This window comes from Miniopterus schreibersii (assembly GCF_964146895.1).
Source record: "Miniopterus schreibersii genome assembly, chromosome: 2".
NCBI lineage: Eukaryota > Metazoa > Chordata > Mammalia > Chiroptera > Miniopteridae > Miniopterus > Miniopterus schreibersii.
In genome coordinates this window covers 177,178,330-177,194,313 of record NC_138102.1, presented here as the reverse complement: position 1 = coordinate 177,194,313, position 15,984 = coordinate 177,178,330, and the positions used below count along the sequence as shown (strand labels likewise).

The window sequence follows — 15,984 nt, the reverse complement described above, 5'->3', positions numbered from 1 at the left end:
CTCCCCTGTGACACGGACAAACAGCTGCTGGGGGAGTCGTATGGTGGCGAGCGGGAAGCTCTGCCTTGAGACCTGGATTCGATCCCCAGCCCTTCGGCTCACAGGCGCAGCTCACCCTCTCCCCACCCCATTCCCACACCCAGGCGCACAGTAGGGGTGACACTGGAGATGATTCGTACAGATTTCTCGCTGCTCCCTAGTTCAAGGCACTGTTAAGAAGCTCATGGTCAGGGGCTCTGCCCTCCGGCCTGGACAGCCTGATTCAAGAAGAGCAGGGACGGCTGGGAACAAACTCTCTCCACCTTTCTCCGATAGAAAAACAGCAGTTTCTAGAACCTGCACTGGCGGAGTAACCTTTGAATATGAAGAACAGCTCTGTGCACACAGAGAGAGCACGGCTGTATTGATTCAGAGCACAGTGCAAGCCAGTCTAAATTACAGTCAGACCGGGGAAGAAGGCAATTTTATTATCCTCGGTCGCCCACGTGGCTTATCAACGTGCTTCCTCGCATATGTTCTAGGGGACAGGCTTAATGAATGTACAAAACCCATTGGTAATTAGCAGCACCCATCTTTGTGCCAACAATTCATATGCGAAAGTCAACATTCACCACAATGACAGCATTTAATTTGCAGAGCAAATTGTCCTTAAAAACAATTTATGCGGCAAGCTGCTCCCGCAGACTGCCTGCTTAGGTGAAGTGCAGAGTTTTTAGCAAATCCTCTCTTCTCAGAGGGCCCTGGAATTAAGCAGGGCCACAGCCCAGGTTCTGGACACAGTGGGAGGGGCCATTACGATATGATATCGCAGGACAAACCTTTCAGATTGCACAGACAGAGTGTGTGGGCCAGTGGAGTGGTGGCCTTTTCCCAGGTTATGCCCAAGCAGACTGACCCAGCACTGTAGCCAGCTTCTGCGTTTCCAGGGTCCCGGGCATGTCTTGGCATTTGTTCTTGGAGGGATGTTTCCCCAGGGGAGGTGCTCGGACCCTCTATATTTGAATCCCCGGGGAGCTGTTAAAAGGCAGACATTCCCTCACCCCGTCCAATTGTTGCAGATGTCTCAGAATATCTCCCGCACATCACCACCTCAAAATAATGAGGTCATAGAGCTGCCGCTAGATCTTGCTAATGTGCCAGTAAAACAGCAAAGGATGACTACACCACAATTTAGATGAAAATTTTAGTGTAATTGGTTTCTTTTGTAAACTTAGGCACTTTATTTTATGCATTTAGAAATATTGAGGCAGGGTTCACAGACTTCACCAGACTGCCAAAGGGTTCCATGGTACCCAAAACTTGAAGAAAATCTGCATGACTGACTGGTAACTGGGAGCCCCTGTGACTGCAGGCATCTCATGACTTTGCGGGTTTGATGAGAATGAAAATGCAATTTCCAAGTTCAGGTGCCAGACAAGTAGCTTTAGTGACAGTAAGGACCCCCTACGGCTTGAATCAGCTACTACTTTGCTTCCAGAGGTGCCGCGTGCTAAAGGGAGGCTGCCTGCCTGTCCTGGGCGCACAGGGAGTTCCCATGGGAAGACGTGCACGTTGCTTTCTGGATCCAGGAGCCTGCAATAGGTCAGGATTTTCTAGACTCTCGCACCAACTCATTCTTTAACATAAGACAAGTGTTTCTGAGATCAACCCTCTAGTCCCATCAGGAACTAACACACAGCTAAGTCATTTGACAATCAACAGCATCATAAGAAAATAAGGTTTTACTTTCCTCTGGTTGGCTGGGCTCAGAGAGCACAACCCTAAATTAGGGGTGTGCAAGTGTGACATGCCATTGCTCAAACTGTGGCCCCCCCCACCTTGACAATCCCTCCCTTCTCTCTACCTCTCCCTCTGTCTCTCTCCCTCTTCCTCAACCCCTCTTCCTATTACCTGAGGACCTACTATGTGCCAGGCAGTATTCTTGGTGCTGGGGTTACATCAATGAACAGAACAGACATCTCTACTCTCTACGAGACTATATTGCAGCAGGGAGAGATAGACAATGTAAAAAATAACTGAGTAAAATATAGGGTGTGACAAAGAGAAGGGAAGTGAGTGCTCATGGTTCTCAGGTTTGGGGGGAATGAAAATGTTCTAAAACTGATTGTGGTTATGGTTGCACAGCTCAAGAAATATACCAGAAATCATTGAGTTATATACTTTAAATAGGCAATTTGTATTTCAATTATATCTCAGTGAAGCTGTTATTAAAAAACAACAAAACAAAATATAGAGAATGCCATAGGAAAACTGCTAGGAGAAAGGTAAGGCAGTAAAGGGGGCTAAACATCCTCAGGGGGTCCTAATTTTGTCTTTACCCCAGATTTGAGAGAGAGAGAGAGAGAGAGAGAGAGAGAGAGAGAGATGAGAAGCACTGATGCAAGAGAGAAACATTGATTGCCTCCTGTTGGTGCCCTAACTGGGGACTGAACTTGTAACCCAGGTATGTGCTCTGACTGGGAATCGAACCAGCCATGCCCTGGCGTACGGGATGACACTCCGACCAACTGAGCCACCCAGCCAGGTCAGGGGGTCACAGTTTTCAATAGGGTGGTCAGGGAAAGCCTCACTGAGAAGGTCACATTTGAGTGAGACTTGAAGGTAATGAGGGAGCAAGCCATGTGCATATCTGGAGAAGAGTGGTCCAGGAAGAGGGAACAGTAAGCACAAAGGTCCTGAGGTTGGCCTGCTATGTTCGAGGAACAATGAGGAGTCAGGGTGACTGAGGCCAGTAGGCCATAGGGGAGAGTGAAGAAGGTGTCTGAGTGATATGGGTGGGGGGCCTGCAAACAATTCTGAGAACTTTGTTTTTTTCCCTCTGGGTCAGATGGGGAACTGGTGGAGGATTCTGAGTAAAGCAGAGAAGTGATCCGATATATGCTTTAAAGGAAACCCACTGTGACAATCACGTGAACAGCAACCATTTATAGAACATCTACTGTGTGCCAGGCATGTGGCAAACTCCTTTATGGGCATTAGCTCATCAAATCGCTGCAGATAACTCTAAGTGAGGGACTATTATTTCTCTTTTATAGGAAACTGAGGCTCAGAAAAGGTTAGAAACTTGACTTACATCAGTGGCAGGGCCAGGGAACTGACCAGGTCTGCCTGACTCCAGAGCCCTCGCCTTCCCCGCGGCCATCCTGGCACTGTTTTGTGCACATGGCAGGGGTTCAATAAAAGATGCCATCTGGCAGGTTACAGAGCACTTCCCTGCGGGCAGGGGCACCCTGGGAACAGAGAGGGCGGGAGAACCGGCATCCACTTACTCAGTTCTGCGATGCTGCCCACGCGGGTGGCCAGCAGGGACTGCTCGATGGTCCTCAGCTCCGACTGGCTGAACATGGGCAGGTCTCCCGGCTTGTTTGACCGCTGCGGGTCTCTGTGCAGATTCAGGCTGTCTGGCAGGCACAGCACTCCTGCAGTCAGAGGGAGAGGGAACCAAAGGAAAACAGATGGTTACTTTTCAGCTAACCAGAGAAAGGGCGTCCAACCTTGCACAGCCTTGAACAGCCCCAGAGCTGGCACCACAAACTGACGTGATGACCAAGGCTCTGGACCCCCTTCAGAAATGATGTCTAACTATTTTAAAAGGTTTCCTCAACGTCTTGACCTGCTGATTTTAACAAACACATGCGCATTTGTGTGCACATTTCCAAAGGACACAAAACAGAGCAGGAGCTTCTCTGTTCAGAGATGCCTCAAGAGAAGCCGGTGGTCACTGCCCCCATCTCCATCCAGAGCAGCTGCTGTCCCTGCGTGAACTGGAGGAAGAGCCTCTGCGGCTGTCACTTCTGAGGACTCACTTTATTTGCCCAACAAAGTTAACTCCGGGTGGCTGAGCTTTTACCTGTTGACAAGGCTCACTTTCTCTGTAGACCTCAATGTCAGTAGGCAGAGTCCTCATGGACTTTTGAACCTGTATGGTGAATACGCATGGAAAGCCCTGGAATCCAAGTCTTCTCTCCCCTTCCTTTGCATTCCATGACCACTTAGTGGGAACCTCAGCACCTGCTCTGGTAGGTTAGTCAGAAGTATTCACTGGTCCCGTCACCGCCCCACCCTGGAAGCACAGGCAAAGTGTGCTTCCTTGCTCCTTGGCTTTGGGCTTGACTATTCACTCTGGCCAAAGATATGCCCATGAACACGATGGAACTAAAAGCCTGCAAAGCACCTGTGCAGTTGAACTTGCTCTCTTGTGCCTCTGCCATCACCATGAGAAAAACATGCCCTGGCTAGCCCGCTGGTCTAAGGAGGGTGAGCGACACACAGAGCAAATCCAGTCCCAGCCTGAAGCTTAGCGCTGCCCTACAAAAACAAATGCTAATTTGGTATGTCGTTGAGATAGTGGGACTGTTTGTTACTCAGCATCAGGATGGTGATAACGAACAGATACACCTAACCAAGTGCCAATCACTGAAGATACCACGAACAAGGCAGGCACGGTGCTGCGTTAGGGGCCGCGGGCACAGTGACGGACAGAATACACACACTCCCTGTCCTCAGTAGGCTCACAGTCTAAGCAGAGGAGACAGCTGCTACCCACGCAATACAAAGCCACATGCTAAACGCCCTGTGGTAGGAGAAAGTGAGGAAGGAAGGCATGTCTTAGCAGGGACCTGAGCGGGTAGCTGTCAGTAAGTAGGAAGCACACATTGAGTACCTACTGTGTTCCCACCCCTGCTAGGTGTTTTGAATTTATAAGAGAAGCAGAAGACGTGTTCCAGTAGTTTATGAACTAACTGAAGAGACAAGACTGGAAATGACAAAATAATTTAGGAACAATAGGACAGTATCAATATGCGGGGGCTGCATTATCTCCGACCACTGGCGGGGCGAGGGGAAACAGACAGAATGCAAAGGTCAGTGGTTCAAGTCCACTCCTCACTGTGCTTGAACCTCAAAAGCTCAGCGAACGAAGGCTCCTCCTTTGACGATGGGCCCACGTGAGGTGGCGCCTGTCACCTCTTCTGGCCAGTGCCGCCTAATTAGTGGCTCCGGCCATAGGGAGCTGGCCACTTGTTCCTGAAGGTTTCACCTTCACACCTAATTGGCTGATACAACAGGGAAGGTAACCCCAGGAGGCTTTTTCGGATGAATGATAAATAAATGGATGCGCGATGCGAATGAGGATTCCATTTCCAAGTTCCTATCACCAGGAAACTGGTCAAGGAAGTTTCTTCCTACGATTGTTCTTCAATCATTGTTTCTCAAACATTTTTTGACTGTGACTCAGAATAGGAATGTATTTTATGTCACGGCCCAGGACACCCACCACCACCACCACTACTACACACACATACACTTTTCATGTTTTCCATGAAAAAAAACCTTCATGGAAAATACTGACCCTTACTACTATCGCATGATGCACTCTCAATTTTTTTCCTTTTTATTTCTATTTTATTAATAAATTAAAAAATGCTGTCTGCAGCACCAAAAGGGGTTTCGTGACCCACTGATGGGCCGTGATAGGCAGTTTGAAAAACTCTGCGGACTGTGCTAGGACACGGCTTGGCATTAGCGGGACAGCGCACATTCGCCGGTTCCTGGACCCCGCCTGGTGCCGTGCGGGCTCCGCAGGCGATGTGGAGATGACCGAGAGGGGATCCCTGCACTCCAGCAGCCCTCGGCTTTTCAGGGAAGACAAGACCTTCACAGAAATCCCCATCATCCAAGGCTGGCCTCCTGCCCGTCCCCTGTCACCGAATGGTTGAGTCATCCTTGTTGACTGGGGACACCCTGAGTCACCCTTGCTTCCCTCCTGTTTGTTCACCAGCCTAGACACTTGGTTGGAGGCCAAGGAGATGTTGCCATGGCAACAGTGTCGGGCCACTTCCTCATCTGATGCCCCTGATGTCCCTGGCTCTTGTTCAGAGATTTACTGCCCTGGAGAGCTCACTGCAGATGGCACCAGATGATCATGACCCAGTGTGACAAGGGACCCAAGTTTCCTGGGGATGAGACCCTCCTCGTGAGGGAATGGGTTCGTGGTCAGGGGCTTCAGGGCAAAGGAGACCCGAGAGTGAGCCCTGAGCGTTGGGAGGGGGAAGTTACCTAATTAACAGGGGAAAGGACCCTGACGTGTTGGCAGGACTGCTCTCTTGGTATCTGCATGACGTACAGCAAGTTCTCACCCCAGCCCTGCACCTGAAATGTTGCTTCACACGTTGGTTGAAGCATCAGCAAATAGGATGTGGAGTGTGGGACCCAAAGTTTCAGACCTGTTTCTGTCACTGCCCACCTACGCTTAACCTTGGGCAGGTCACAGGGCCACTCCGGACCTCATCTCCTCTTCTGTAAAATGGAAGTGACAGTAATGGCCTTGCCTCCCTCATGGGGTTGCCGGGGGTAGGGGGTACAATGAGATAACGTATAGCCAAGTATTTTGCATGCGCTGAGCAAACAGTAGGCGCTCAGCAAATGTTAGCTGAGATGACATCAGCTAATGTGTACAAGCCCCGCTCTGGGCTACCTTAGGCTTCATCATAAGAATGAAGAATTTCCCTCGGGATTATTCCTCCTCCTTTATGAGAATATGAAATTTAAATGTGAAAACATAATTACTCAAAGAAGCTTTGAAAGCTAGCTGACTGAGGTTTGAAAAACCTAAATTGAACTATTATGCAAAGATAAAGATTAAATACCAGGGCCCTGGCTGGGTAGCTCAGTTGGTTAGAGCATTGTCCAGATGCTCCAAGCTTGTGGGTTCGAGCTCTGGTCAGGGCACACACAAGAAGCAACCAATGAATGCACAAATAAGTGAAATGACAAATCTGCTTCTCTCTCTCTCAAATTAAAAAAAAAAAAAAGAGTTAAAATAAAAGATTATATACCAGGATTTATTCCCTCCCTCCCTCCCTCCCTCCCTCCCTCCCTCCCTCCCTCCCTCCCTCCCTCCCTCCCTCCCTCCCTCCCTCCCTCCCTCCCTTTCTTCTGGAGACTGTAATGGACTAGATACATAAACTAGAGGTTTGGTTTGGTTTGGTTTTATCTAAAAATCAGCCAGGTCAATAGAAAGGTCCTAGCCTCATATTTTAGTGTCAGACGCAAGCCTCAGTTTTGGACTCCTCATTAATTTCCATTATGGGAGCCGAAGACAGCCACAGCCTGGGGATTAAACTCAAGTTCAAACACATGCAGAATGAAGGTTCAACTATGATTCTGACTGGACCTAAAAAGATGATTTCTGTGGAGAGAAGGTGATCATCAGCCGTGGCCCATGATGAGACTGAAGGGGCCATGGTCTCTCTGGGATTCTATTACTGTGGAGTGGGCTGTGCATTTATCAAGGGGGAAGTTCATTCACATTCACAGTGGGGGCTGTGGGTCCTAATGAACGATGAATTAATGCCTCTGAGGTCCACATTCCCAGCCACGACCAGGTCTCTCTGCTCTGGGACTAACTGGCCGTAAGTGGGACAGAGAGGGCTGGGCATGACCATGGACCCGGACGGAGCTGAGCTCCAATCCTGCCGCAGTCCCTTGTGAAACCTGAACAAAGAACTTCGTAGATCCCCAGTCAGTTTCCATGTCTGCAAAGAGGGGTTAAACTATCTCCTTTGTCGGTTTACTGAGGTGATTAAACAGGATAATATGTTAAACCCTCTGGCCTATATAGTAAGCGCCTGCTAAATACCCTGTACCCACAAATGGGCAACTCTGTTTATTTAACGTCTGGATTCAAACAGTCTTGAGGATCATCTTTCCAAAATCTTGTGCAACTGGAGACAGACAAGCTTTTGGTTAGATCACTCAGAACATAACATATGAGAGCCACTCCTCTGGGTGGGCCCCTGGGCCAACCACGTCTGGCATCTGTCTCTGATGGGGGCAATCAGGGTACCCTTCTGCTTTGCTAGATGCCTCGCTTCCCATATGCATAGGATGGCCCCTTGGCAAATATAACGCTTGCCCTCCTTTCTTTCCTTTCAGCTTTTGGCTGTGTCTCTATCTATTATTGGACCTGGATGCTATTTACCCTCTGGGAGAAAACCAAATCATTCAGCCATCAGCACCATCCATTCTCCTCTCGCTGATGATGGTCACGAAGGAGGAAGAGACTGCACACATCTTGGCACCCTGGACACAGGCTTGGGCTGTGCCTTGTCTGTCTTTGACTTCAAGGGCAGTCTGCCTGCCAAGCTACACCTTGTTTTCTGCTAAGTTAGCCTCAGAATTAAAGTGGAGGGTCCTGGCAGCTGTCCCAGCTTTATGAAATGGGAGGGAAGCTGGGGTGCAGAGACCAGCCCTAGAGCAGGCACCAGGCGGGCCTGGCAGGTTCCGATCCCCGCCTTGCTGTCTCCCAGCTGAGTGGCACGGGGCTTGTGACTTGGCGCTCCTCTGAGCCTCTATTTCTCTCTCTATGAAATGCTTGATGCTATCTACCTCCTAGTGTGACCAGGAGGCCCTAATGGGATAATTTATATGGACAACCTGGCAGAGAAAAGGGGGCCAATAAATGTTTGCTAATAGTCCAAGTGAAGTTCTCTGGAGCTGAAGATTTAGGAATTCAATAATAGCACGATGCCAGAAGGCTCTTTGTTACTGTGAAATTTATTAAGAAACAAGATAGGAAGTTATCAGATTTTGTCCCTAATGTTTGCACAACTATTTGATTCTGCGAGACTTGACAGTGGGAAATGGATTCAGGGCTGACTCGGGGATCTCATTCATTCGTCTATGAGAGGCTGCTGTACAACAATTAGGATAAACTAAGACCATGGTTCATCCCCCCCACCCCCAGAACAAATTATATTCAAAGGAAAAGTTCTTAGGAGTCTGAAACCAAATCATCAAAAGAAGTAAGAGGCAGGAAACAAAAAAACGAAGAATTGTCAGAAACCAGTTTAATGACATGCCCACACCCGGAGCCCAGAGGACACAGAAGGAAGAGCGTGCTGACCTGAAACGAATGCGAGACACAATGGACCTTCAACCACAGACACTGAGCACCAGCCACGGACAACAGGACACATTCCTGCCCTCCAAGGCTCCCACGTGGCCGGAGAGACAGACCCACTGCCAACTGAAACACCGTGGGAGAAACGCTGGAGCGCAGGCGTGCGTGGGGTCCAGGTGGGGAGCACAGCAGGGGAGCCCAGGGGAGCCCAGGGGAGCCCAGGAGCTTCAGAGACACCTCCCGGAGCTTACACTGCAGCTGGAAGAAGACCCCTTACAGCAGAGTTCAGAGCCCGAATGAAGGCTCAGGTTCCATCGGAGCTGAGCTACCTCCCAGCAACATGGCCTTAGGCATGCCATTTAGCCTCCCTACAACGCAGCTTTCTTGCAGACAATACGGGAATGGCCACGCTATGATCCTCATAGGGCCGCTGGAAGATCAAACGGGTTAATATATGTCAATCTTGTCCCCTATAAATAGCTCAGTAAATGATGTTGTTACTGAAGGGTATTCCAAGGAAGAACGCAGAAGGGACAGTGCAAGATGGGAGCAGATGGCAGACGGGGGAGGAGCTGGACTGGGCGGCGGGGTGAACCACGGGGAACCTCAGGCTTTGTTTGGGTCAAGAAGGATTTGGTCTTAACTGAACCTTCACGTAAATTTCCAGGTACTGCATCGCTCCATTCCCCCTTTTACAGCCAAAATTCTAGGAAGAGCGGTGTCATCCACTGTTCCCATTTCTTCCTCCCTCCACTGTCTCTGTACCATGTTTTCTCCATTTTTACTGGGTGCCCAGCAAGTTCACGTTCATCCTTCAAGGCTCAACTGAAATGTCCTCAGACTCAAAGAAGCAAAAACAGCAGCCGGCTCTGTTCTGAGGAAGCTCCCAGTCCAGAGAGGAAGATCCTGAGACAACAAGAAAAGTGTCCCCAGCGTGTCTGCTGGATACGGAGACAGAGAGAGGCAGGGACAAGGTAGGGCAGGGTCACAAAGGAGAAAGTGCCTCAAGGTGACCCCGCAAGCTGCCCTTCTCACATGAGCCAGGTTTCCCTCGCAGTCAGCTCAGGAGTGCTGGGAGCTAATTAAAGCCTGGGTTAGGGAGTGTGAGTCCTGCGCACAGGACACAGAGGCAGCCACATTGTGATTAAGGCACTGCCCGTGGTGCCAGGCGCACAGAGACAGTGGGACAATGGGGTGGCTCTAACACTGACTGTATAAATAAGAAAACCAACTGTTATAAAACCACGAAGAAACAGAGGGCAAAATAGTCTGTTCATTCGCTCCTTCAGAGAGTATTAGCGGAGCAGCCACTAGGAGCTAGGCGCAGCACTGGGCACTGGGGGTTCAGTAGCAAAACACTGGAAATATTCCCTCTGCTTCTATCTTCTGAAAGAAAGTGTAGAGTATTTAGTATACTTTCATCCTTAAATGTTTGGTAGAATTCACCAATGAACCCAGGTAAGCCTGGTGCTTTCTCTTTTGAAAGGCTATTAATTGTTGATTCAATTTCTTTAATAGATATAGACTTTTCCAGATATCTTCTTATGTGAATTTTGGTAGATTGTATCTTTTGAGAAATTGGTCCATTTCACCTAGGTTATCAAATTTGTGGAAATAGAATTGTTCACAGTATTCAGTCATTATTTTAATGTCCATGGGATCTGTAGTGATATCTCCTCTTTGATTTCTGGTATGTGATTTGTGTCCTCTCTATTTTTTTCTTAGCCTGGTTAGAGGCTTATGTGATTTTATTGATCTTTTCAAAGAACCAGTTTTTTGTTTTGTTGATTTTTCTCTATCGATTTCTAGTTTTAAAATTCATTGCTTTCTACTCTAATCTTATTATTTATTTTCTTCTGATTACTTTGGATTTAAGTTTGCTCTTTCTTTTCTAGTTTCCTAGACAGAAGTGTATATTATTGATTTTAGATCTTTCTCCTTTTCTGATATATGAATTCACTGCTATAAATTTCCCTCTAAACACTGCTTTTACTGCACCCTCAAAATTTTGGTAAGTTGTTTTCATTTTCCTCAAAATATTTTAGAAGCTTCTTTTAAGATTTCTTCAACTCCTGTGTTATTTTTAAGTGTGTTGTTTGATCTCCAAGTATTTGGGATTTTTCTAGCTATTTTTCCACTGTTGATTTCTAGCTTAATTCCATTGTGGTCTGAAAACCACGAATGTAAAAGAATTTCTATTCTTTTACATTTGTTAAGGTATGTTTCATGGCCCCGAATGTGCTCTATCTTGGCGAATATTCCATGTGAGCTTAAGAAGAATGTGTGTTCTGACGTTGCTGGATGAAGTAGTCTATAGATGTCCATTGTACCCAGCTGACAAATGGTGTTGTTGAATTAACTTGTCCTTGCTGATTTTCTATCTGCTGGATCTGTCCATTTCTGATAAAGGAGCATTGAAGTCTCCAACTATAATAGTGGATTAATCTATTTCTCCTCTCAGTTCCATCAGTTTTTGCCTTTTATTTTTTAAATATATGTTGAGGCTACTTTTAGCTGTTTCTTTCCCAGATTAATTTTAATTCTGAATCATTAAGTATCTGATTATGGTTCAAATGTGAAGGTGATCACACGAGAAAGGGAAGGAAGGAGACGATGGGCAGTAGGGGCGGTGAGGAGGTCTATGTCCATTTAAGAATCCTCTGGATTCCTTATTTGAATATATATGTACATTATGTGCCCTAATGCAAATCTAGCTGTGCCCTTCCCTGTTGCCATCTCTTTAATTCCACTGTGTCTCACTGACACTTGCTTAACAAACACAAATTGAATTACTGAATGACTCCTGAGTAGAGTTCTTGGTGGAAAAAATAGATCAATAAGTTTTTTAAAAAGGTGTTAATAACACATTAACACCCCCACTTAAAATTTCTCCCTGTTAGAGAAATAAAAGGGGGCTGAGGAACGGAGAGATTTCACAACAGCTGTCAGAGCATTTTATGCCAAAGACAAATATTCACAGATTTGTCATCCCCAGGATGTCTAGAAATCATATCCAGGTAATAGTCAGCGTCCCCTCTACAGTGGAAGCCCATGTACCTGGCAGGCTTCCAACTGGAAACCTCCTTCCGGTGGAATTTCTGCAGAGTAAGAGCATGGAGACCATTAATATTCATAACCAAGGCTCCCAAGACCTGTGAGATCCTGAATCATCCAAGGAAGATTAAATCATATTGAACCAAGCTTTAGTGTTCAGTATATTTAATTGTATTCTAAGTCTTCAAAGACTGATTATTTTTAATTAAACGGCCTGGAGATTATGACTTATCACTTATTTGATATGATATAGTGGGGAACTATTTGCCAGGATGTTTAATAAGTTGAAATACTCTATGGCTGACCGCACGGAACCACAGGGGCGTGTGTGTCTACAGGCGTAGAGATTAGGCTAACATTTTGAGAGCTAGCTAAATGCTGCTGTTAACATAGCGTAGATGTTAATGGCACATAAAAGCATAAATCTGCCATTTGTAGCTATGCATGTATACACTGATATAAATAACTAATAGGGCTTTCACAATCCACCGAAAATACAGCAGGTCCTCAAAGAATGTTGTTTCGTTATAATGTTGATGAGATGCCGTAGGAGCGCAACTCTTGTTTCTATGGTAAAACTGGCTTTGTTATACATCCTTTTGCTTTAAGTCACAGAACCTATCGAGGGCATTAAGTGAGGATTTACTGTACAAAGATTACTAAATTGGCTTTTAAAGACATTAGAATCCCATTAGGCTAAATTCAGCAGGTGGTTACAGAGCAAAAATAAACCACAAGTGGACGCTAAACTCTCGTTTGCTGTTGCTGTTTAAAGGTGCTGCACTTTTGACAAGGCCACAGGCCCCTGGTGAAGTGAGTTCATGGTCCTTGCTGGTGATGAGGGGCCGCATCCAGCTAGACATCTGGGTAAGGATGCTTCCTCCTAGCACCTGTTCTAGGGGTTCTTTCGAGGAATATATATCAAGTAGCCCAGGTATACCTCAATGTTGCTCGACTTTTTAAAAAATTATGGCCATCTTCTACCAATATCTTTTTGGACATTTTCTTCCCTCCCTGCCTCTCTACACACACCTCCACCATATCCACCATGTATTTTATTTTCTGTATTCTGATGCTTTGACATCTGGGCCTCGCTGACCCTAGAGGAACTGCTCATCCTGGGTTAGCCGGTTCCTAGAGATAGCAAACAACTTGCCAGGCAGTGCACTTTTCAGATGCAAACCAGCCAATCCTGAGAACTCCTTAATCAGGTTCTGAGCTCCTATCCACCTGCCCTAATCACCTCAGGGCCAGGTACCAGACAATCAGGGACAATGCCTAGGCCTCAGAGCCCACTGAAATTATTCAAACAAGTCAACCTGAAATCTGCTCACCCTTCCTCGCCAGTTCCTTTGCATGGAAACCACAATCTCAGGGGAGGGGATGCAAATGGTCTTCCCTGACCCAAGGCCACTCAGTACAGAGGAGCCAGGCCTCAGTGGCAGCTGGCTCCATAACAAGGAAATGGTCCTTGTCCTGTCAGGACAAATTCGGAAGCCAATCCATTAGAAGCCTTTGTTCAGGGAGTCCAGCTGCTAGTTAGGTGAATATTCTTACTATCTGAAGTTTGTACACACACACGTGCATGCACACATGTATGGCTATCCATACACACACACACACACACACACACACACACATACACCCATTCACAGTTGCCCGTCCATCCATTTACCGTATGTACATGTGTGTATAATCAAGACACACTTTAACCAAGGAGAAGTTTCTCAACAGATGTGAAAACCCATTTTGAAAGTTTGTGTTCTGTAATTTAGAACCAGGGAGCCATGAAATCATGGACCTCGAATGCAGGGAAGGGTCAGACGCCACTAAACCCAGCTCCCCCCGAGTCAGCACAAACGTTTTCCGAGTGCCTACTACATGCTGGACCCTGGGCATGAGATGGTGAAGCCACAGTCCCTCGTTATGAAAGCTCACAGCTCAGCTCTTTATCTTAGGTATTAATGGGAAGGAGAAGGGTTTGCGGAGCGGGGCCAGACTCCATGTAATGGCATGAGGTCGGGGAACCACTCCTGCCCACGAGGGTCAGAGAGGTGAGGTGGGAAAGATCTTCCTGGAAAAGGAAGGATGCACCCGTGGCCTTGGGGGAGGGAGATGGGTGGCAAATGGCTTCTCTGGGGGACTCAGGGAATCAGAGCATCGATTTTTCTGACACTGAAAAGCTGTCCCTCCTGGGAATGTGAATGATTTTGAGAAATGCCTTGTCATCCATTATTCAATAAAATATTCACTGAAAACCTGGATACTGTGCATGGGAAATAGATGGTGATGGTGGTGATGACACTGATAGTGGTTATGGTGACGGTGATGATGGTAGCTGACACCCACTACGTGCCAGGGCACTATTCTAAGTACTTGCCACATACTCATACATTTTATATCTTCAGGTGCTGGGCATGAAATATTTGCTGAATTAAGAAATTAGTGAACAGAGGATGACTTTGGGTTCTACCACCCTAAGCTCACAACTGGGGACAGGGGTGTGGTTAAGCAAAATGAAGGAAAAATGGGAGGAAATAGAAACAATAATGTGACACAATAAGACATAACACTAGGTAGGCTCATGGGCTCTGGAGCCAGGCTGCAGGGGTTTAAATTCAGGCTTTGCTACTTATTAATTCTCTGGCCAAATGAACAAACCTGTCTGTGCCTCAGTTTCCCTACCCATAAAGTGGGGGTGACAGGAACAGCCCAGGGTTGCTGTATGTGTATCCAGACCTGAACAGTGTCTGGCACATATGAGATGCTCAATGACCAATGTTTCTTGTTATGATGCTGCGCTCAGCAGGATTCACCGAAGCCACTCAGAGGCAGATCGGTTGCTTTGGCTCCCCAATTTTGGCTTCTCCCCCGACCAGGTCTTGGTATCTACCTGGGAGCCTTTCTTGCTGCTTTCCTGGATGCCCAAATCCCACTTCCGATTAAACCTGATTTCCTATTTTGCGTCTTTATCGCTCCCCAGCCAAGGAAGACTTCATCAGACAGATGACATTTGAGCTGAGTCTTTGGGATGTGGGATTTAAAAAAAGGAGGGAAGTTAATAAAAAGGGGAGGAGGAGCTGGTCTGGCTACAGGGGGAACGTGGGGTGGAGGGGTGGCGCCTGGTGGGAATGCTGGCAGCAGGCTGCGCCCGGACGAGGCAGGGGCAGGCCCACAGTGTGCCAGACCTTGACCGCCGCGTGCACTGTTTAAAGTTCAGTGGGGAGCCATTCAAGTTCCAAAGCTTTATAAACCCATCATTACTATGTACAACCTGGGGGCGGTGTTTATCCTAGCGGCGGTATTGGTGCCAGCACAGATGGTACTTGCAGGAATAACGGCAGGCACAGTCACGGCAGTAATAGTAGCAGTACAAGTAACAGAGGCGGCATCGTGGGGCCTGAGCCAGCAGCAGCAGCAGCCTTGGTTAACTCCCATTTAGGGCTTACGATGTGCCACTCTAAATACTTTGAGTTTTATATCACTTAATCCAACAACCGTATGAAGTAGCTACATTATTACCCCCATTTACAGATGAAAAAACAGAGGTGGGGAAGTTATGTGGCCTGGGCAGAGCTGCATGGGAACCCAGAGACCCAGGGCCTGGGTCTTGTAAAAGATGTTAGACACAGTGAGAAGCAGCCTGGCAGCCCCAGCAGGAATGAACATCAGGACCAACACTCAAGGATCAGCTGAAGACAGGAAGGTCTTCCCCCAAGTTCAGGGAGCACTCCTGGAGGGGAGCCTCTGAGAGGTGATTATGGGGTCCTGGCTGAGCCTAGGAGGGGGCAGCCAGTTCGAGCCTCTCTGATGTCCCTCTGGCCTATCAGGGATCAGGTCTTGGGGTAACTGTACCTCATTCTGGTCACACCCAGGCCAGGGCCTGCGAGCAGCACACAGGGGCAGCCAGGAGGCCCTCTGCAGGCCTCCCGCCATCTGGGGCTGGCCTGCCTGGCCATCAGGGGCCATCACTGCTAGGCTGGGTCCCTGAGTCCCACCGCACCAGCCTTGAGTCTGGTCTACCCGCG

General features: G+C 47.7%; 1 protein-coding gene across 1 annotated transcript in view; it reads right to left on the bottom strand.

Moving 5' to 3' along the window:
* Window positions 1-15,984, bottom strand: part of ABTB3 (ankyrin repeat and BTB domain containing 3) — a 246,289-nt gene that overhangs the window by 93,691 nt on the left and 136,614 nt on the right. Inside the window, exon 2 of the mRNA XM_081129818.1 lies at window positions 3,270-3,419. Coding sequence (XP_080985944.1) covers window positions 3,270-3,419 — 150 coding nt within the window. The remainder of the gene's footprint in view (window positions 1-3,269; window positions 3,420-15,984) is intronic.